Source organism: Corapipo altera, unplaced genomic scaffold, assembly GCF_003945725.1.
Source record: "Corapipo altera isolate COAL_440 unplaced genomic scaffold, ASM394572v1 45, whole genome shotgun sequence".
NCBI classification, from domain to species: domain Eukaryota; kingdom Metazoa; phylum Chordata; class Aves; order Passeriformes; family Pipridae; genus Corapipo; species Corapipo altera.
This window is the reverse complement of record NW_020884877.1, coordinates 10018441-10042790: the sequence shown is the minus strand read 5'-3', so window position 1 is coordinate 10042790 and position 24350 is coordinate 10018441. Positions and strand designations below refer to the sequence as shown.

General features: G+C 38.4%; 1 protein-coding gene across 1 annotated transcript in view; it reads left to right on the top strand.

The window, feature by feature from the left end:
• The first annotated feature begins 4124 nt into the window (after window positions 1–4124).
• Window positions 4125–24350, top strand: part of PPP1R1C (protein phosphatase 1 regulatory inhibitor subunit 1C) — a 50690-nt gene continuing 30464 nt past the window's right edge. The window contains 3 exon segments of the mRNA XM_027637509.1: window positions 4125–4377; window positions 4380–4520; window positions 6806–6866. Coding sequence (XP_027493310.1) covers window positions 4270–4377; window positions 4380–4520; window positions 6806–6866 — 310 coding nt within the window. The 5' untranslated portion in view covers window positions 4125–4269.

The window sequence follows — 24350 nt, the reverse complement described above, 5'->3', positions numbered from 1 at the left end:
TTGTATAAATAAAAATAGTTGTATTTTTTTACTTATCTAAACTTTACATATCCACATATATAGTTAGTACCTTAACAAGTCCAAGCCTGATGTTCTGTGGGTGAGAACTGGTGATGGAAATTTGAGTTAGGCTATTATCAGTCCCACTGATTTGGTCACTGCTTTGCAAAACTTTCTGTTATTCTTCTTGTCTTGCCTATGGCAGCAGTTAGTACTCATGAGGCAGATGTGATCTGCTCTGTGTTCTCCCACCCTTGCAGATTTTAAATTCTTTGCATTTTCTGTACATAAATAGCAGACTGTGTTTCCAGCAGCTCAGTGGGAGTCACCTTGTTTGCAATGTCTGTATTTAGCTGGTTTGAACAGAAAATTTTAGGGTCATTTTGAATATCTCATTTTTTGTTCTTGAAAGGCTTGCATCTGATTTTAGCACCTGTCCATGAAGAGTTATGGTGTGCACAGCAAAGACAATGTACATGTCTCTTCTGCTTATGACCAACACCAAGAGCTGTAAAGCTAATGCTTCTGTACAGACAAAGGCAGGGAAGAAACTCAGTTTATTAGAAAAAGGCAGATGGAAGGGGCACACTGAGGTCCTTTTGGCTGCAACAGAAAGCCAATGTACTCTGCAGCATTTCTCCCCCAGTGCTGCTGGAGCTGCCCAGGAAAGCTGGAGTGCCCAAGGAATGCCCAAATCAACATATCTTTGTTAGGGCCCTCACATGTCAGTGGCTACAATGGGGATTAAAGCTGTATCCTAAGAGACACACTGGAAGAAGTGCCACTTTCAAGCTGAATCCTTGCTCTGAAAAGGCAGCCTAGTAGATCAGGGTACTGTAACTTAGTGCTTCTCTGTATCTACCCTGGTGAAATTAGGAGCCAAATTCTTAAATATGTTGGCTTTACAATGAACTCCAGGTCTCCTCTCCTCTCGAGAGTGATGCTGCAGTAGATCCCTGACCACACCAGAGAAGGTTAGGTAACACAGCCACAACAGAAATTGTGTAAGGAGAGTGCAGGACAGACACCCTTGAATTCTCATCTCAGCAGCCTTGTCTTTGACTGGAAACAAGATATAAACCTCTCCTAGGACAACAGAGGAAATACCTCAAGTAGGAACTATGTTATGAGTGCTCTGATAACTCATCTCTACAGTAGGATATATTAAAAGGCAGTGACTCATGCTAGAACTTAGTGAATGACATAGGAAGGAAAGATCTTGCACAGTTATTATTATTTTTAATTCCATTATAGTTTTAGCTGAATCATGAAGGCATTTGAAACATTGTGGGGAGTGCACTAAAAACAGAAGATGAGCTAAAAGGACTTGGCAGCGCTTAAATGTGTTTCAGCTCTTCCCCAGACTGTGATGCAGTCTATAGAAAATGCAAACATGCTTTGCCCGGAGACTTCTAGTGCTGCAAATTAGGTGTAAGAGTGAGCCGAGGCAGTAATCCTGTAATGCTGTATCTGAGTGCTCTCTGAAATGTGCCTTTTATACTATTTTAAAAATACTTCTATTGTTATAATGCATGTGAAGATTGTTGGGCAGCCAGCCTCAAATAGGCACAGAGAGGAGAGGTGCAGGAAGCAAATACCTCCACATCACGTTGCTGGTGGGCCTCTCTCCCAGACATAGCAGCCCCATTAAGGATTTGTCCTTGTGTCTTGTTCTGTCCTGTTTTCTGACTCCCTTTGGAACCTGCCAGGAAGTGGTTTTGTTGGTTTGTTTCTTCATAAGATTGTTTAACTTTTTCCTCATATACCATTGATGGCAATGCATTTGAGACATAATTCCTTTAGATAGCAAAGTCCAGCAATCTAGAGCTGAAATGCACCACCATAATCCTTTCAGCATTTAAAATTTTTGTAAATTTTCTCTCTCTGAATGTTTTTTTCAAACTATTTTATCATTAAAGTAAGAAACTTTAAGCCTTTGAAATAATTATAGCTCCTGTAATCAGTAACATGTACTATAATTGTAATTGCACAATTTAATACATGAAATTTCAGAGATAGCTAGAATAGATATTTTATGGCAAACAGGTTTTTTTGTAGAGAAACTTGACATTTAAAATATGTCATTTATTAATATATATAGTAGCAAAGCAGCTGGAAAACATTTTTCTCACATTATCTGGGACTGAGAAAACAAAAATAATTTTCTTATAAGTATGAAAATTCAAGAGGAAAGCCACAACTTTAGATCCCTGTTTATGTCCTTCCTCCCACCCCTACCCTCCCCATCCCCCCCCTCCCTGTAACCCTGTATGTATGTATATATCCCTGGTATGTCTGAAGCTGTCACTGAAGATAACAGCATGTCTGCTCATGAAGGACTTGTGAAACTGGATAATTAGACTGTCCTGAAAACAACTCTCTAATTGTCCTTAGTGAAAGCAGCATCTGCCTCTCTAACATCCGTGTCTTAGACTTAGTTGTGCCAGCAGAACTGCTGCAATTGCACTTTGGCTCTAATTGTCTGTGGAAGTCTACAAAGCAAATTATGTTTTGTCTTTGTGGGAGTAGTGAAGGCTTAAAAGTGATCATACAAAACATTGCATATCAGTATTCTGTGCATCTCTTTCCTTTGTTTTGGTAAAGGAAAGTGAGCATTTCACCTTAGCACCGGAAATATTCGGGACTCAGACTGAGAGGGCCCAGAATAACCTGATCCTGGGCTCTGCTTCTAGCAGCAGGAGGGACCAGGTATATCCAGAAGGCCCCCACCAAGAAGACTCTTCTTTGATTCTACAATTCTAAGTTAATGCCAACTAAAACTATCACAAGAAATCAAATAGGAAAGTTGCTAGCTACTTGCTGTCAGCTGGAAACCACTGCAGTTTTGGTTTAAATGAAGAGGGAAATTTCAGCCCTCACTGAGAATTATTTTTGATCCCTGAGCCAACTGGATCCTTCATTTTCAGTGTATCCTCACCTCCTGATCTTTATCAGGTCCTTCATAAAGCAGCTACCTAGTGTGCTTACCTCTGCTCAGAAATGCCCTTGTGTTCCAGTAATGTGTTACAGTTTTCATTTGTAAAAATCAAAGCCAAGCAAGTATTCCATCCCTGACTTGCTGGTTTTTTCTGCTGTGTATGGCCAGAGCATTATTCTTATCCACGATTCTTGCTCTTTCCCTGCCTCCTTTGCTGGCATAGGTGGAAAAATACTCAGTGACTGAATAAGCTTGTGGTGAGCTGTGAAAATCCTTAGTGCTCTCAGTGGCTTGAGGAAAGAACACATTTGCAAATTCCTCTGACTTTTACGAAGGGGTAGGTTAAGCCAGTGGTTGCTGTGTATCGTTTCACACACTTCTTTTGAATTAACACAAAATGACAAGTGAAAATAATTATATTCACAAGAGAGTACTATTGATATGATTGACCAAATTATTTTTCTGGTCTTGGAAGAAGGCACAGATTTTGTACCCTGAAGTAGTATTTGGCCTCTGAATTTTAACCACCTAAAAGTGAGATAACTAGAATCATTTTTCCTTTTGCTAAAGTTAGTGGAGAAAAAGTGTAATCTCGAGTAAACACTATATCCTGCTTAACTAGGATAGAATTAAATGCCCATTGATATGCTTAGCATGAGGGAACTGAGACAGCTGGCTTAAATGGGGATGTTCTCAGTATCTGGAGTCATGCAAAATGAAGCCCACCAAAAGAAATCACAGTCTAAATCTGCAAACCCAACCTGAGGTGCAAACCTTCTTAGCACACCAGAGAAGCTTCATGAAGGTGTGGGCATCTGCGTAGCATCATCATCAAAAAATCTTCCTGTAAGATTTAGAAGATTTTAAACCTATAAGATTTAAAAAAGATTTGAAAGATCAAAGGCAATTGTTTGATATGTGAGAAGAGGAGAGCAGTTCTGGCATACTGTAACAGAGATCGAATTATTGCATCCACCCCTCCTGCTACCTCCACCCCCAAAATCTGAAAACTTCCTGATTTGTGTTCATCAATAATTAAGAACCCATCAGCAATACTCAGAGGGAGCTTGCATTGCACTTCTGAGCAGCCAGTTAGTAATATATGGTGGAGAGATCCTCTTTTTCAAATCCCAGGGCTCCAGGCCATGCAATGCTAGTATTGCATTTTCAATTAGCTTCTGAGTGAATGCTTGGCATATGTAGAAGTGAGCTGGTACACAATTAGCTTATTGTTCCTTTCAGCTTTCTGCTGAGAGGATCTGAAGGACTGCTGAAGAGAGGGGAGAGGGGAAAAAAAAAAGAAAATAGCCAAGCTAGTGGCATCTCTGTGGATGTGGAATAAGGGAGTTGCTCGACTCACGCAGACTCCCGAGCTAAGTCGGGAGTTACAGCTGTTACTGCAGAGCACTCAGCCTGGCTGTGGGGAGGGTGCCTGGGGAGAGGGGCAGACCCAGTCTCAAGCTCCAGGCTCTTCTCTCGTCTGACTCACCTCAGCATCACAATGGAGCCCAACAGCCCCAAAAAAATACAGTTTGCTGTGCCCTTGTTTCAGAGTCAAATAGATCCCGAGGCAGCTGAGCAGGTAAGGAAGACGAGTTTCTTTCACTGTTTTGAGGGAATGGGGTAGGAATGGGGGCAAGATGTGGGGTGAGAACAGGTAATACTTGTTGCCTAAATGGTTTTCTAACTTATATTGGTGAAACTGTAGATTAAATGCTCTGGAGGTTGTAGCAATGTCTAGGTATACCTAAAAAGGGAGAAGGATATGTCCTCTAGCCAGAATATGGCTTCTGTAACTTGGGTAGGTTTATTCAGTATATATTTATTGTGCTTTTCTGTAACTGCACTTGTACCCTAATACATACACTTCACAGGAATACACATTCTCAACAAATCAAGTATATTATTTGTACATAAAGCAAAACATGAAGCTGATAGTAGGTACCTAACAGAAATATTGGGCAGAAGACATCTTATTTCCCATTTATTTTACGTGAGAAAATACTAGTTATATTTTACACTATAGTCATCACTTCAGTTACTTCCCGTATATCTCATGATTTTTATATAGTCTTCTTTATGTCATTCTTACAGTGTTTTACATGTTTGAAAAATATACACGTATAGAAATATACCTGACTTTTGTCCACTGGAATGATGCATGTGCTATTTTAGGTTTTGACTCACTCCCAAAACATACACATAATATATATATGTGTAACAATACAGACATCTGAGGAGAAAATGATACCTATTACTGTGTACAGATATGCATAGATGTGCATAAAAAGAGTCACAGGGAGTCTTGTGAGAAAAATGGGATAAATCCTAATTAGGTGACCCAGTACATTTCTCTCAGTGCAACTCCTTCTCAGCATTTGCTTCTATTTGGGTAAATCTAGTTTTAGATGATACTAGGGGAATATTATAACCTTGACCGTTCCATTCCATTAGCTATGAAATTCTTTATACCTTTAGGACAGGTATCTGGTTTCCTGAATATTCTGATATCATGTCTCTTAAAAGGAAGACACCTTTGCCAGAAAACAATGAGTTTTGAGTGACCACTGAATGCAGAAATATTAGAAGGGTGCAGAAGAGAATTGCTGCAGGTCTTCATTTTGCCCATAGGTACTTCTGAGATGCAAAATGTTCATGCTTTATTGAACAGTTCTGCAATGAATTCAAGCAGAATGTGTTTTGGTATTTTTCTGAAATCTATGAGAACCATAGGATTAGGATTTCCTGGAATTCCCTTGGCTTTTGAAATGCAGTGGCCCAAATTCTGCCTGGTATTTATGAGCAGTCCTTTTTTTTGTGTGTGTGTTGTGATTTTAATTCAAAGTGTGATACAGTTTCACTGTGGCCATATGATGAAATTAAAATGGTAAATTCTGCTGTCAGCTACAGTTATGTTAATCTGGAATAAACCTTTTAACCCTGATTGATGTAATTTTCCACTTACACCTCCGAAAGCAAAATTTGAATCCAACTAAATACAGATGTTGGATCAGCAAATAAAAAAGAACAAATGCATTGACATTGAGGTTTTGTGTCAGAATGATTTCTAGCTTAAATACTCTTGGTCCCTCTCTTAAATTCAATAGAATGTCAAGCCTGGAGGCTTTAATGAAACAACAAAAAGCTTTCAGTGCAAATGTGTGCATTATAGGAGGGTAGTCCAATACCACGCAGTTCAGCCACTGTTAATGGAACAAAAGTAGTTACCCAGATAAACTCTGAATATGAAAAGTTGCATACAATTCAGGATTATATATCGGCGTGTAAAGATCTGCTGTATAGTGCTTTTTGGAAATACTTTTTTGAAAGTCTTAAATACTGGAGGTTTTTTAGTTAAAGAACGGTAGTAACACCTCTGGTCACAGTTTAGAAATATAAATTCATTGCAAGGCATACCTGTAATATCAACTCAGAAGTGCACTTGCAAAATATTACTAATTATTACTTGTGAAAACTATGACAGCACTAGGGATTTGCACACACAACTCACAAACTACTGCAGTCATCTTCCTGACGCAAAGCTAAATGTCAATATTTTAAGATATGACTGATATTTGTCAGCAATACGTGTCCAAAACCTTAAGATGATTACAAATCCTAAAGGTATTTTGGAAAGCTCTCCTCATGCCTTTGCTCTGCTCGTACAAGCAAGAGCATGACCCGGATCACTGTCAGACCACACGAACTGTCAGAAAGACAGTGAAGTGCTGCTGTTCTTTAAATAGTTTCTTTTGTAACTTTACCTGGTCTATGCTCAGGAGAACACTAGATGGATTTTTTGCTCTACTTTGTGTGTGGGGCAGTCGATGGACCATAATGACTCTCCTTGGTTTACACCTGTTACAGATCAGGAAAAGAAGGCCTACACCAGCATCACTCGTCATCATGAATGAACATGTGCCCCCAGGTAGGTGCCAACATACCTTCTAGATCACTGAACTTGTATGCACAGGATTGTCTGCAAACTGGTTTTATTAACTACATGATTTTAAAAATCTGTCATTAATGTCGGAGCACTAAATATCAGTTAAAGATCTTAGGACTGTTTGGAGTAAACCCCATGTGTAATTCCTGGCCTTCAGATAATGTCAATATTTTCACAATTTTATACTCCATGTAAATGTTTTGTTATGTGTACAAAGAGAATTACTATGACCCAGATCCAGCACTTCCACCACAAACATTTTCTTTCCTTGGGCAGAGGATTTGGAGACCTACAAAGTGCAATCTCTAGAGATGCCAGGGTAGCTCCAGGGCTAATTCAGCCAAGGGAATTGCTTCTATGAAACAGGTTCTTTTCTAGTTTTCTGATGAAACATATAATGTGTGTTTTCATTATTCCTGTTTAACTGCGAATACATTATCTTCATCCAAGACTCCCCCCAGAAAACTTTCTGTGCGATGGGATGACTTGAGATTGCAACATACTTTGTCACATAAATGTGACTTCAGAAAAATTCTTTAATAAAGTATCTAGGCAGTATTATAAGCAAAAAAGCTCTGCAAAAATGAAAAAATCCTTAACGTATAATCCCTTTGAAACATAGTGCTTACTTTATATCAAATTTTTCTTTTGTAGTGCTCTGCAACATTTTTTCCTGTCTTATCTCTCAGTCACCTGATTCTCTTTTTAAAACCGGTTCAGGCTTTTTCTCACTAATGTGTCTCTAAGACCATTACTGTGTGCCCTGGTACCTCAGTGAAACAAAACCATCTTAGGTCTTTCAGGTTCTCCACTTGTTTCACTGTACTGCAGGTCCTCAGGTCTGATCAACATCACCAGTAGCTGAAATTCCTCAGAAACATAGGGATAGAAGTATTCTGAGAGCCTGACTCTTGGAGTTGAGGTCATTGCAGTTCAGCACACAGATCAGGGAAGTTGAAGCATGTCGTATTGTTAAGGTTATCTTCTGACACTGAGAGTGACCCATGTAACCCCAATCTCAGTTTGGAGAGTAGCTTTCTGGCCTGAATTTCAGGCAGTTCAACTCTCAGTAATGGTGCATGAAAAATCTGCCTTAGACTGACTTTCCATACCCTAATGGGATCTACAGTGTCTATGTTGCTAGGACTTAATTTAAAACAAATTCACCTTGACTGTTAATCTCTTTTGCAATTCACCTTGTACACTTTGTACCATCACATTTCCTTTTATAAACAGATACTTGGTACAATACCAAATCAAAACCAAACAGATAATAAGAACTCTTTAATTTACAGGAAATTTTACTTTAAACAAAGTGGTGCATGTCTGTTATCACCTTTCCTGCAATGTTCATAAATAATCTTTAAATAAATCATTTTTATTATGAGTCAGGATTGCTGTAAGTCTCAGTCAACTTCTGTACAAGCCCAACTTAGTATTCACCTTCACTTATTTATATTTATTAATTTAGATACTATCCACTCTTTCAGGACACTGGGAACTAATCTTAATGAAGTTATTCTTTGGTTAAATTATAATCTTGTCCTATTTTTAAAATTTTATATAAAGTCAGATAAAAATGAAACTTTAACAACAGCTCCATTTTCCTGTCCTTCACCGCATGGTTCATGCATGAGCACCTACATGTGTATTTCCATGTGGTGTGCTTGATATGAGCGAGTGTTTTGAATAGGTTGTGTGCAGGTGGTTGTGTAAACCTGCTGAATACAAGGACTGTAAAGCCAGGTTGGAAAAACAGACAATAGATTTACAATGGAAGTGCAAATGCTAAAAAAATCCTTATAGTCTCGATCTTGCAAGGTGCTGTACAGCTTCTGAAATTATTGTATACCTTCAAATTTCCAAGTCAGCTAGTCCTAGGAGTTCTTGACACCTTGCTGATTTAACCCCAAAATGCTGATCAGTGATTGGATTTTGAATAGAATTCAGTGAGATGCTAAATGCAATTTGTCTCCAAAAATAGTAAATTCATCACTGCACATGTTTGCAGGTAATAAAAGAATAATAATAGTAAGGCTGCTAACTTGACACTCCAAAAATTGCTTTAGAAGCATTCCCTAGATCAACGGCGAAACTGAGCAGCAGAGAATTCCAGTGATACTGTCAAACTCACCTTTTTTAATTAGAGCTGGGCTAAACTATAATCCTGTCTCTTGGATTTTAAGCACTGGAGTACTCTGCTTCCTTCATTAGGAGCAAACAGCTAGTGAAGGATATGCTTCCAAGAGTTTGAAATGTGTGTCCTAATGCAATTCTAAATGTTTGGATACCCCAGAAGAGTTTACTCTAATTATCTAAACTTTTTTTTTTTTTTTGAAAAACAGAGACAGGCATTTTCTAAGAATCAGACTTTTCTGTAGCTTTTTGTTACAGCTGCTTCTGATTGCAGCAGGAAAAAAAGCAGCATTTTTTGTGGTATTCTGATCTGGATGTGGACCCATCTGGAAACCAGCAGGCAGTAAAATGTTTTTGGACATTTCAGAATTTCATAATAAATTCAGTTTGCGTTCTTCTGTACAAAGATCTAAAAGTTGTTTTCTACTAAGTCTTCCCATCCATCCCTGATATCTGCTACAGCTTTGACAGGAATATGTCTTCACTGACTTAGGTCAGGTCAATTGTGCTATAAAGTGAAGATGGAATATCTACTAAGGCTACATCATTTTAAACTAATGACATGTACTCAAAAATTATAAGAAGAGTCTGCTTGACTTCCTTGCTTCCAAGGAGACAGTGTTAGACCACACCAAATGATTTAAAGGCAGGTGATATATGTGACTACAGGAGTTAATATCCAGCCTGTAGCATCAATTACTGTTGCATTTTCTGATGTTCACTCTGATTGGTGTAGAATATAATTGCAATCAAAGTCAACAAAAGAGAAATTTGAATTGCAGCAGTAACAGTGATTGCAGTAGACAATATGAGTTTGTGAAGCAACAGACTCTTTAGGGATGGTCCTGTGCAGCACCAAGAGTTGGACTTGATGGTCCTTGTGGGTCCCTTCCAACTCAGCATATCCTGTGATTCTGTGACAGCAGTAAATAAACTCTTAACTCTTTCGGTAAGTGCTCTGTAAAGTGCTCTTTGATGGGCTGTGCCACATCTGAGCAGAGAAGCTAGCACTAGCAAACTGAGATTCAAATTATGAAGTTGCTTAAATCTATTGTGCTTCAGTTGCTATCAATGGAGCTATGTTTTCTGAGCATCTGATGTTTGATTTCATAATATCTAATCAGTTTTATTTGACATTATAACACTGTTTTACTATCTGTGAAAGCAAAGACAAGTATAAGGTGATAGAATGATAAAAATGAGCAGCATCTCATCCTGTGCAGGATGCTACATATGTTACTGGGGTAACCCACTCATATTCGGCTATAGTCAGAGTTGCTTCATGTCTGTCTTTTATAAAAGGAACATAAACACGTTTAGTTTTAAAGACATATTTAACTATTATGCTGCTTGAGAGTTTAATTCAAAAGTTGTTAAAGATCTCCTGCTTCATATTTCTCTTGCAATATCACTGGAGCCAACAGAAACTGAATATCACCATACCCTAAAAGCAGCCTTTTCTGTACATGCACAACCTCCTGTCTCCTTACCAAACATAGCAGGATATATATGAAAATCAATTCTTATTATCTGAAATAAAAGTCTGACCATGCTTTAAGCTAGCAGAATATCATACTGCAATGACTCAAGAAAAAGCTGGTGGCAAAGTGGAGAAGTGAAAGCATGTCAGACCACAACTCAGGTTTAATACCATTAAGGCTTGCTTTGATCAGAAAACAATGCCAGTGTTCCTGTACAGACTGCCTTTGTCACAGGGCCAACACAAGATCAAACAGTCTGGCTGGCAAAGATTGTTCAACTTGTGTCAAAGTGTTCAGTCTTCTTGAAGCATTAGAATATGGGTAAACATTAGGATAAACTTCTGTGTTTCTAAATTTTCTACATGTTTGCTGTTTCCATCTCCATTTCTACTTTGTTGCCTCTTTTGGCTTCCTTGCCTGTAATGTAAATGTTACTCAGTTTTTGGAAATAAGAAAAACATAGTAACATGTTTTGATACCTTTTCTCCAGTGCTGCCTTTTTGCATTTTACAAATCTCATTTCAAGACAGAAATGGTATACTATCAGTGCAAAAGCAATATAAAACAACTCAGTACCTCTGAGGTTACTGAACACTGGAAATCATAACTTGAAGAAAAGGAAGCTGTACTTGTCTTCAGACAAGGAACATGCTTGCAGCTTATCTTTTGGCATTACCAGGCTTACTTTCTTGTTCCTAGCTGATTTTCCATTATCCAGAAAGAGATTCATGCCTTTCAGATTACTGCCATTTCCCCAGAGCTCTGCTGAGGTGCTTGATGAGCAGCCTGAGTATTTAGTGCAGTAGCAAACAACACAGCCAGGTGGGTGGTAGAAAGAAAAACTGTCCTTACACCTGTGTCAATTCCATGATAACCCAAGTAGTTAAGGTTTATATGCTAAATTGGTTTTAGGCACTCCTGGACTTTCCCTGCACAATAAATCTCATTACCACATACAGATGTGCTTTCCTGGTGATGCAAACTGTACCAGAACCACATCCTTGAGGGGATAAATGTGATATGCTTTGCAGAACAGTGATGTTTGTGACTAATATAGTTAGATAATGCTTCTAGGTGAATAAATATGTTTGTTTTATATGTAATGGTCACATGGGTTTTTTTCTCCCAAGAAAAAGTAAACTGTGGTCAAAAAAGACCAACTATGTAAGAGGCAGCTATTTCTGGGCATTGTCAAGCAGTTCTGTTATATTTACTCAGGGAAAAATCTCACTGAAACTTAAATCAGCAGAGAACTCTTGGTCTCAGAGTTCATGAAAACCGATATGTTTTTCCAAAGCTTGAGATTCTGGTAGGACATACTGCTTACTTTCGTTCAAGAACTAGAAAGTGAGTGAGCCAAATAGCAGCTGTTTTCAATTGCAAATTTAGGCTTCTAATGTGGTAATAAAGCATTCAGAAAAGCAGTACATTAATAAAAACTGTCATTAACTGTATTTTTTTTTGGTCAAAATAGCTGGCCTTTCTATATGCTAAATAAGTATACCATTTAAGTATGCTGTCTCTTTTTATATCAGTCTAGGAGTTTGTAGAGGTATGGCAATAAGCAATGAAAAACATTTGTGTCCCCTCATACCAGAAGACTGGTATAGCTCAGAGTACCTTACCAATGGCACCAGGATGTTCAGAGTTCAGACAGTACTTGTCAGGGCAGTGTTCTTTCAGCCTGTGCTAGAAAGGACTATCTGACATAATGAAACAATGAAATATACAAAACAAACATTGCATAATACTTGGTGACAGGTGATAGGGATTCCAGAACAGATATGAAAATGTCTGTGCTTGAAAATATCCTGCTATTTGCAGGCTGATGTGTGACTGCAAATGTTCAGTGGCAAACTACATCCCTTTTTCTTACCTATATACACTGTACTCAGATGCCCTTTCATTTGGGTTACTCTGAGTTTGCTCTGCAGTTCAGGCTCACAGAAGTGCCTGAGACAGCCACAGCAAAAGTTCCTTGCATGTATCAGTGGGAGTAAAGACTCCATGAAAAAAAAAGTACGAAGACTAAAAGAAAACAGTCAGGAATCTGTGCTTGAGCTGTTCTTAATGCAGCCCAGAAGAAATGGCTCACAGGTTCCAAAAAGAAATAATGAATTTTAAAAAAAGTTTTCCATAGCATCATTCATGAAAATGCTCCATTTCATGAATATGCTCCATTTTCATGACAGAGTGAGAATTTTATATGTCACTGTCACCACCTGTCAAAAGAGCTGTCAGGCTTCCTTCAGTACAGTCAGAAGAGCAGGCTGGAGGACAAGGCTTGACTTGGTTGGGATGCACTGGACACTGCTTGGCTTAAACTAAAGATTATCACCAAAGCAACCAGCTATGTTTTCACCATTTTCAAGGGCATAAACACATTCATTCACAAATAGAAACATTCCCTGGGATTATTTCGGTCATTGTGTTAACCACATAGTGTGAAACAAAGGAAACTTACTATTTCATATAGTGCCAAAGTCTGGACTGTCTAGTCAATAAGCAATGCTTTAACGAGGAGGAGGGTCTGACAGAGAAAGTAAAAACAAAAAGGTGCTGTATGTGTTCTGGTCAAAATTCGCTTATTTTACTTAATTTTCATGTTTATTTTTATCCATGCTTCCTTCATTTTCAGTGTTTATTGATGACTGCACATGTACATTTTACATGTCATATAACCTGTATGAGCTTGGTTGCTTCTACTAGCTGGCTAGTGAAAACAAGCATGAGTCCCTCCTGTTCACAGGAGCCCAGCATCCCTCTGTGAGACAGGGCAGTGCAGTGTGCAAACACTGCCTGAGTAAGCTCTGGTGGATTGAAATAGAGGCTGGATATATACAACCAGGACTCAGACTTCTGCCTAGATCAGAGAAGTGGTGCAGCTGAGAGGACATGAAGTCAAAATCTAAACAGTTTACTTGCTGCTAGTATGGGTGGAATTGCATTTAATCCATTTTTCTTGTTCCAGCCTTAAATACCCAAGAGACGAAAATTGACATATATTTTAATTATCAGTGCAGCTAAGCTCCTAATGTGTACCCTTTACTTTGCTCTAAGTACCATGTACTTTATTTGTTCCTCCTGTTCCCTGCTTCCTGTTGATTTTGTGTTGGAAGGGTCAATGTCCATGGAACTATCTGAAAGCAAATGAGGTATTTTTAGAGCCGAACCTTGTACTCTTCATCTATTTTCCTTGTTCCTTATACCAAATGTACCAAGTCTTCCACCCCAGGAGATTATTTGCAGATAATTTTTAATATACATGGCTTCATGTTACAGATCTCCAGCTGCTTGATCATTCAGTGTGAGGACTGATAAACTTTTGTAATGTTTACATTTCTTATCACCTCCATGCATATAGCATGACAGAGCTGTGCCATGTACAGGGAATAGCAACATGCATGGCTGCCTAGCCTGGTGAGGAAGTTAATGGGACAGATTCTAACTTTATTGCATTCATAAGGCTTAATATTTTGCTAGAGGAGCTCTTAACAGATTTGCACTGTGCCAAATGCTTATACACCTCATATAGTTTGTTTTGGTGAGGAATAGATGGTGAGTTTTCTATTTAAAAAATTAAATACCTAGGTGTAATAACTACTTCCCAGAGTCAAAATACTTAGCTATATTTCATATATTATATATTATATGAGCATACAATTTAGGAGGTTGATGGCACTTAAAAAAAAATTGGAGAAAATATGTACAGTTTAGCCTGTGGTAAACGTTCTGTTTGTATTTTGGGGGTTATAATTTTTTTTTAAATGGTAAAAAATTTCTACGACTATTTCAAATTAAGTCCATTTAGACATTATAAGACAAAATATTTTGAATAAGAATGTCAAATTAGTTTGTTTTGAGATAATGTTTAAATCATACTTCAATAATGTGCTAATACTAGAGGGGGTTATATTTTTTTTTTATTTTACATCAGATAATAAACTAAAATCCATTAATAGGTGTTTCAGCCTTGCTGAAGGGGGAAAAAATACAACACAGGGTTTTTCTGACCTCTGCTATTTAGTACTTAATGCAGCACTCATTTACCATGGTGACGTGTGTGAAATAAATAGATAATGCAGACAGATGAGAACGAATCCAGCTTTTAGCAGTAACCTCATTATGTTCAGAATATTGGGAAGGGGTTGCACTTAAAGCATCAATCAAGGTAGCCCATTTATTGAGCTTTTAGAGATAAAATTTAACTCTTTATGTGGCTTAACTGAAGTTAAAGCTTCACTTCAAAATACATCAGAAGTGGGAATTTAATGAATCTGGACCTAAAGCTAGCATAGACTCTAAACAAATTGAACATATCAGTCATGAAAGGTTTTGCCTACTACAGAAGGGTGCAGGAACTCAGTGATAGTGCAGGGAGGTGTAGAGCTTAGCTTTGCTTTCCCGTGAGTCTGAGCTGCCTGTGTCATCAGCTGGTGGAAACAAGATCAGTTGGACCAGTCAAGTCTCTTTTTTCAGTAATCAAAGCAGTTCTAGGGTAGAATTAAGCTATATGTCTGTTGAAAGGAGCTCTATTTTCTCCTTCTCCCCTTCAAAATGCTATTCCTGTGTCTGTATCTAAAATAATTTCTAATATTTTTCTCCAGTGGGTTTACTGGAGGATCTGTCATAGCAGCAGAATGAGCACAGTGACATGCTCACTCTTTGTTCACGTTTTCCCTGGGATACCTGGCATGCAGATGTACCCCAGAGAATTGATGTCTTGGCATTATTCATTTTGTGGAACCAAACTGCGCTAACAGAGTTAGCAGTGTTAAATAGATGAAGGTGCATTGTAAAGGTTGTATTTTTCACCTGAGGCCTTGTCCTTTGTTCTGATGAGATAAGCAGAGAAAGTCACACCAGGCAGAAAATGAGCTTGAGAAAGACAAATAGGAAGTTCAATAAAGCAGTGAGTTTTACCATATAGCTACAGTACAGCTTATCCTGGTACCTAGACATCCCATAGCCTAAACATTTCTGCACTGAGCCTCCACCACGCAATGGCAGGTGGTGATAGTATTCCCTTCAAGTCTTTATGAAGTTCCCTGCCATATCTGTTCTCAGGCAGCAGTAGAAAGCAAAGATTTGAATGAATCTGTCCTGCTCTTTCTTTGACCACCACCAAACAGTAGCATCTCTAGGATCAACTGAAGCACTTGCCCCACCTTTTTGCTATTATATTAGGATCTGCATGACAGCTACAGAATCAGGGAGCAATTTAACCTAAAAACCAGCTGTTTTGAAAGTAACGTGTTTGTATTACTAAGGGTTATTTCATAACCTTTTCTCTTTGAAATGGAATTGTAGTGATGAACCAAAAAGTGATTGGGAGTATAGGGGAGAAAAAAGAATTTTCTCTTTAAAGAATTGCAACCCAGAAGATTTTTCATTCTGACTAATATTAGGTTTTTACTGTCTGTTTTTGAAATACAGTAAGTAGTCAGCAGGGCTGTAATTGTTTAGATGTGTGCTTTCAAACCTCTTAAAATGCTGGTGCTGGTGCGTGACTTCAGCTTTAATGTGTACAGCATATCCCATAGGAGGGTGTGGAACAGCTTATTCCACAGGAATCCCAGCAAGGTGTTTCTGATTGTGACAGTACAAATTGAGATGTATAAAACAAAACCCAGGGTCCCCTCTGCCTCTGGTGTGTAGTGAGGGTAGTAGAAATTCTGAAAAAGGCCTTCGGAAATTACAACTGACTTATTCTGAGCTAACAGTGATTACTCTGGTCTGTTCCACCTCACTTAGTTGTGCTGAAGGCAAGAATGGGATAATGAAACCTCGTTTTGCTGACTTTTGGAAAGCTTGGAAAACCAAACAATGAATTTACAAAACTGGTATTTGGATCTTATTTTTGTAAAAAGGCTCTTAAACCCCAAGAACTATTATTAGTAGCTTACTTGATTCATGTGTAAGGTGATACATGTATGTGAGGAGCTTTCTGCATGTGCATTCTAACCACAAGAAGGCCATAAGCAGTTGGCCAGGACTAGCTTTACAATACATTCTTACTGAAATACTTGAGGTATTATTCCAAAAGGAAGGAAACTGCTAAGGCAGCACTAATAATCACTGGCTAAGGAAGAATTTTATTGTTTTGTATGTTTTCTTCTCCCCTGGCAAATGTCACTTTCCAGAATGTACAAATATAACCGTTCAGATACAATATTTTTTTAACAACTTTATGAGCTATAGCCTGCTAAGAAACGTTTGGCTGGTTTGGGTTGGTTTTTTTGGGCTTTTTTGGTTTTGGCTGCTGCTGCTGCTTTTTATTTTAGAGCTTAGAATACTTCTACAGATCGCAGCCGAGAAAGGAACTGCTCACAGTGATAGCTATTGCAGCTGTAACACCGACACTAAGAATTTTCCATCATAATTGATTCCTGCACATGAAGTTATTAGGAAATTGTTTAAATGTATAACAAGGGATTGGCTAATACTATATTCCTGGTAAGCATGGATTTTACTTCATGATCTTTGCCTCAGTTGTATTTAGATCTTGAGCCTCTTCACTATGTCATTTGAACACACACTGAACCTAAAGCAAGCAAGCAGCTGTAAAGTAGCACATTACTAATACTACCCAATATTACCGATGAGTTCATAACCTTGGGTAACTGTCTTCTCAAGGTACCTGGCTTCCTTCTGTATTTGAAAATACTTAATGAACATATTAAGCCTTTTCACAAACTAGTACATTGTTACGACTTAGTCAATGAACAAAGTAATTCCAAGCTGTTTGGGAAGTTTCTTGTGTATGAGCTTTGGGAACATTTGGTAAAATGGTAGCAATTATGAGCAAACATTTAGCAGTCTAGCAGTATGTTTTGCTTGGGCACATTCATTTCAAACTCATGTTTCTGCTCTGAACCTATTTCTCTGAGTATTTGCTGGCAGTCACTTGACAGCTCTGGCCTTCCTCTAACCTCTCAAAACCCTTCTTTATCTTCACTGCTCTCCTATTTCCTTCATGTGAATCTTGTCTTTCACTGTCAGGTTTCAGGCCTGGTGAGATTACGCTATGAGTGTAGAAACTGCCCTTAGTCCATACAGCAAAAATGCAATCTTTATTGACGTCAGCTGTTGTGTCAGAGTAGACCCTATGTCAATGTAACCTAACAATTAGGTGAGTTCTTGTTCTACACAGCAGGACAAACTTTGAGACACCACATAGTGATTTACATCTACTTTGCAGTCCTTGTCCTTAGTCTTGTTCCATATCTCTGTGAAAGAGAGAACATTTTCTTATGTTTTCTTCTAGTTCAGTTTGACCCTCCAGCACTGCCTGGGGCACCCAGAAATGATGACTGTCAGATTCCCTTCTGGCTCATACCAGAAAATCAGTGTCACCCTGGTTTGCATCTATTTGCTGCAAGAATAAGGGATTTTTTTCTTATGTGTATTTCAATCTAAATGGGACATTTTAATCAGTCTGAATAGCTATGCATAAAAGTCGTATGTAGATCATGTATCTTTCAAGTCTTACTTTGCTCATTTTGAGACCTGAGTTTACCAGCAACCTTCCCAATAGACCAAAGATTTTAAATTTCAAATCACTAATCACAGGAGTTTTCTTCAGTTTGTCTCATTTATTTTTACTTAATTGAATTAATTAACCTGGACTTTCAATGATGTAATGGGTATTGATATGACTGTCATTACTTACTTTAGATAACGAGCAAGAGTTTTGACTAAGAGCCAGTTTATGTATGCCTTAAGTTCTTTCCCAGTTGCACTAAGTCTAGAACTAGTTTATTAAATGAGAAAGTAGTGTGCTTTTTTTTCTCTTTTTTCTCAACTCCTATGGGACTCATTTTGTCTGAAACACTACTCTGCTCCCCTTATCACCCAGCCAAGCCAGGCACTGATGAATTCCTCTTTACCAAGGGTCAGAGCATAGCAGACACCCTAAATTTCTGGTTGAGCTTAACTTTGTTGTGCTGGAAACAGAAAGAAGTATTTTGCTGTTAACTGGGAACGAGTAAACTTCAGGGAGCTTCGAAGCAAGGTGGAGACTAACTCTGATCTAGAGCTTCTGCCCACAGTGACACCCTGTGGTCCTACTGGACGTTCCTCACTGTTCTGATGCCAGTAATCCACACTGGTCAACTGCAAATTACATGAAAAGTTTAGCTCGGAGTCATTCATGGTAATTTAGTAAAAGATTTTTGTTTGGTCCAGAAAATGTCTCATCTGAGAGATCAAAATTTAAAAAACCCTATATTTTTTCTTACATCCTCCTGGTTCCTCTTATTTAGACAATTGTTCTTTGGAAGCTGTCTCCATTTCCTTCAGAGGATTTTGTGCTGCTTAAAAAGCAACTAGAAGAAAGAATCTCAAGGCTAGCATTGTTTATATTGTGAATTAAAATCAATCTATACATTAGTTATCCAAACAGAATATTTATTTCAAGCATATTTCTCCTTGGGTTGATTACTTTCTCTGGGAAGACCTGCCAGGTCCCCATATCATAGATCCAAGACTTCACATCAGGAAGGTCTGTTCCCCATGCCTCACTCACCTGACCTTCTCTCTTATGGAGCAGGATTGCAGAACAGGGCCTCTTGTGCTATCAGGAAGAGAAACTTCTGCACAGAAGTATTTTTCTCATAACAGGTTTTTCCACAAAGCCTGTTTTCTGTCCTGTCAGTCAAAACGAGGACAATATCAGAAAAAGCCTTACAGAGCTGGCAGCAGCTGGAACACCACAAAGTCAGGTAGAAGTGTAACTCCAAGACAACAAGCAGTACAACTCAATCCTTATTAGTAAGAAAGGGGAAAATAATTAAATTTTAATTCTCTTCCAAAGTATATTTTGAGAAACTATATTTGATTTATGGAACTTATTTAGAATTTGTTTTATATTAATATTTACTATGTATTTTAGGAAGGGAGAATGAAAAATTGGAAACAAAATGCTTAAGCGAAGGATGATTTCTGTGCTGCTTGTAATAATTCATGACTACTCTGTGGTAAGGCCTGAGACCTGATTCATCACTCTTATATTCTAGTTTAATGCTAGTAAAATAAGACTGGTTTTCATGAGTCTGGTATGAAACTGGAATAATAAGGTGGTTGAACCAGGCACTGTAATTCCCTTCTGAGATTCATGTGATGTAAACAAATACATTTAGATTCACATTTGAGGTTTGTAGTGTCTCCAGTTTCTTCCAAAATAGATTATGGTACCAGCATGCATGTTTTAAAGAAATTTTGATCTGTGTAATTTATGAAAGGTGGTTTTATTTCATATTCTTATGGCTGTGCACTTTAAAGTGGGTCCTTGGATATTGTCTGTATGATCAGAGATATAGATACTGTTTGGATCAGATGCTGTTCTCTGTATTGGGAGTAAAAGGATGATTGTTCTTTTCATTTGGTGGCGGACTTTGAGCACCATTAGGAAGGTTTTGGTTTAACAGAGGAGATTGCAGCCCCTACTCTTCTCAGTCCTACTAATGGCTACTTGAATACTGAAGATAGGAAATACAGAGTTATGTAAGTAACTGATTTATGTGGAAAGAAAATTCTAAGTGTCAGATTCATCTGGCCTGTAGCATTTTAGTGAAATACGAAGGGCTGGTTACAGTTAGGAGCTAGATGGACAAAGCTGCACTATGATCTGTGAGACAGAGTGACAACAGGTCCCTTGGTGATGGTGCTGCCAGTGCAGTGTGGGACCTTTCCCACACTACACACCTTAACAGCAGACACCTGGTAGGATAGGCATGCAAATGCCTCTCCCCCGTATGTTTTTATTAATATTTCCTATACAAATCTTGTTATTAGTGTTCCCTAAAGGGCCAGGCAGTAATTTAGATGCTGATTAGTGTGTGAGATGCAGCCGAACCACAATGTACGCTCTTTCTTGTCAGCACTTGACTGAGGAGGGGAGCAGACCTTCCAGCTTTGCTTCCACAGCAGCTGGGATACAGGAATTTAATGAGGTGCTTTTGCAATGTGAATGGTTTCAGAAACATATACTCACTCCAGAAATACTTACCAGGATATTTTATTGTAATTAAATGTAATGACATTTAAACCCGTAGACAAGTTTTCATTGATAGATACTGGCAAATAAAAAACAGCAAGCAAAAAATCAAAAAATTAGCTGCATAAGCATTTTTTATGTTTGTCTGCTTTGATTTTTTTTCCTTTTCTTACCTCAGTGGTTTATTAAAAAGCAATGACATGCTACCTGATGTGGCAATGTGTAGTTAGAACTCTGGCAAAAGCAAAGCATTAAATATTTTTGATCTTGCTATGTCCTCTAGAAGAAAGAAAAAGTTGTGATGGTAGAAAAAAGAAAATATTATGTCAGTCAATTTCTAAATCAGATTTCAATGAGCTTGTTTTACAAATACCAATGGCTTATACAAGTGGTAGTGGTCAAACAGCAGTGAGGCAAGCTATTGGATAAGAAAATATTCTTATTTTACTGATGGAGAAATTGAAATGTGAAATGACTGAAACAAAATTTTGAGAAAATTTTAGATTTTCCTGCCGCTAAATGGCAGGGCAATGAAAGATTGTTCTGAAAATTATACATTTCTCTTCTTAAGTCCTGAAATTTCATGAGTCTATTCCATTTAAATGTAAGTTTTCAAAGCAAGTGGTCTGTTTTGTTGCACAATTAGCACTGAGCAAGGCTGGGAGCAGAATTCTGCCCCAAATACCCAAGCACACAAGCATCCACCAACCCCACAGCAGGAAGAGAGAGCCACCCTCCTTTTCTTTATAGGACATGGATAAGTGGACCCACAGGCAGGAAATTTTTTTTTTTTTCAACTCTGTGTCATCATTGAGCACATTGATCAGAAGTCAGCAATTGGTTCATTTCTTTCACAGTTTCTGACAGCAAATGTTGCTCATGGACACAGTAGTGCTGTGTTTTGGCACTACTGTTTCAGATATTTAATCAAAAGTTATGCAGTCAAATGAAACTGGCTAAACTATTTCATAGCAGCAGCAGTATCTGATTTGTCACTAGCCTGGGGTGCCCTGTGCTAGTTTGCATGTGAAAGGCTAGATCCATGCTTCTGTTCATCTACTTTGCTCCCTCCAGTGACACTGTATATACAGGGGCAAGGGCAGGATTATAAAGTGACTCCAGACTAAACATTGTGTCCCTGAAGTCTCTCACCAGGCTCATTTCTTTCAGATTGAAACCATTCTTGTTTAAATCAGTCTTTAACTAACACCTGTTATGGGCATGCAGCTCATGGGCTATTCCCACTATCTGAGCAATTAAAGACTATTATGGTTATTAGGTATAAGGAAAATTTAGATACTATGACAAAAATTAACCAAATCCAAATCTATCAGCCTTCTATGATTTTGATCTGAAACTGCTCAACTGTGTTTTCCCAAGGAAAATTCCAAACTCTACAAGAAGCTTTCTCCAACAATTATACCAGCCTCTTACTGAGTTGCTTTTGTGTAAAAGCCGACCTCTCTGATCTGTTCTATTTCTCCAGTGCCTGACTGATGCCCTACAGAAAAGGGGAAAGCAAGCAGCGTGCTTAGTTGGACGAGATAAGCCTTTGCGAGATGAGACCACTGCAGAGCCCCTGGGTGATATCATAGACCAAGTCTTTTAAGACAGGTCACCTCTTGCCCTGTATAGCTGCTCCAAGTGCATTAACATTATCCAGTGGGAGAAGAAAGGCAGATGAATTTTGATCTTATTCTAAAATGACCACAAAGCTTTCCCCAGCATGGATGTTCCCTTTGCACAACAGTGGGGATTCATGGGAAGAGTGATCAGCACTGCCCAGCAGCTGTGATCCCAGCTATAACCAGCCTCCTTCCACTTGGTTCTTTTCTGACTTTGTATAATGACACCTTTGGGGAACTCAGCTTATTATATCAGCTTGGCTAGAGGGATGTGCTAATAAAGATTCAAAAGAGCTCTGCTAACAGGAGAGTTTGGGATACAAATTCCCTGGTGTTTCTTCCACCTGTTTCAGCAATATAGTTTGGCCCAATCTTGTAGGTTTCCCTGCAAGTGGGTGAGATTTCTGCCTTGGGTAAAGGCTAAAGCCTACAGGTCTAATGCTGAAAGGGGGTTTGTGCAGGTAGATGGGCTTTCAGAAGTGTCTCTCCATAAAAAAACACAGCTTTGTTTCAGAAAGTCTGTGTACATATCTGGACTGAAGGAAATATCCTTTAGACTGAACCTTTCATTGACTTTTTTTTTTTTTCCTGAGGACACTGACTAAAGCCTAAAACCCTGTTTATTTTGCCAGGTGTTACTCCAGTCTGCATGAGGTAAGGATTGGACTAGGCTCAGACATTATTCACCCAGCATAAGGGAAAGTCCTCATCTGCTTTTATCTCAGCACAGGTGTAAAAAAACCCTCTAAACAAAGCTCCAATCTTGTTTTTGTATATCTCCACTTTCCAGTACTTGGGTATGTACAAATCCATTCTCAGCTCTTCCTATGATTTCTATTACACCTCTTTGGAACAAAACCACAAAAAATTGTCTAGAAATTACTTGAGTAATTAGATCCCTGTTAGGTAATTAGAGCAGATGAGAATAAATTTAACTGGAAAAAAACATATGTTGAGATTTGGAATGCAACACAGCTGTATTGTGTTCTGTGAACAATGTTACATTCTGTGAGGGAGAAAAATGGACCATCATTAGAACGGCTTCTTCCCTTCTGGCCCCAAAAGAGAGCAAACCTGTAGGGAGAAGTTATCTACTGAGAACTAGGGTTTTGTTTAATATAAAAGAGAAATAGCTGATCATTTGAATTCACATTCTCTGTGATATAATTGCCTAGTTATAAACATGATAAGTGAATTTCTCATTCTGTATAACTATGATTTTTGTGAACAGAATCCTGCCTGCATAGTAGTCGGTGGGAACTAGAGGATGCTGACAAACGAGGGATTTCATCCTGTCCTGGGAATCAAGTGGTATCATAGTCTGCTATTTGTGTTTTATTTTCTGATTGTTTCCTGACCCTTCTTAAGAGTAATTTATGCTCTAAGAGTTCAGTAAAGAAATTCAGCTTATAACTGTTGATGAATTTGAGGGTGGGAGATGCATGGCTTGTTTGGTTTCTGTGGGTGGAAATGTCTGATTTGCAGTAGGTAACTGATGATGTTCTTTCTTACCTTGTACATTCCATTCTCATATAATCTCTTGTCACAGAGGTTGTCTACATTATCTCTTGATGCCAGTGAGAACATTAATTCCTACTTCCATTGACTCTCACAAGGATGCTTTTTTAGTGAGACATGCTTTCATTAGTTTATTTAGACTGCCTTCAAAGCATTATAAGTTACACTGGAAAACCATTATTTGTGTAAGGAAGAATGTTCACACAATTATTAAGGTAATCCTTCAGTTAGACCAAGATGACTCTAAGTCAGAGAACTCCTGACTGAGCTCCAGGCTGCACTGCACTCCGGCTCTGTTCTCTGTCATGACTAAATTCCACCTTTTACTGCTGCTACAACCGCACTCTTCCTGTCTCTCCTTGCTACCTCAGCTACACACAGCTAGTATATCTTCCTTACACGTCCCCCTTGCCTTCCATCTTTTCCTCCTCCTCTACACAAAGAATTTTTGTCTATTTTCTTCTCTCTGCCTCAGTCTATGTCATTCAGGGACCTAGACTTCCCTTGTTCCCATTCCTTGTCACCTCTCCTTAAAAATCTATACTCTCCTTTGGGTCTTGACCATTATAATGCCTGTCAAAAATAAGTATGTCATGCTCTTTCTGTCCTCAAAAATAAATACATGTCAAAATGTACCACTGACCAAACTGCATCTCCAGCCAGCTCTACATTTCTCTTCATCTTACTTGAAACACTTCATGGCTGCTGC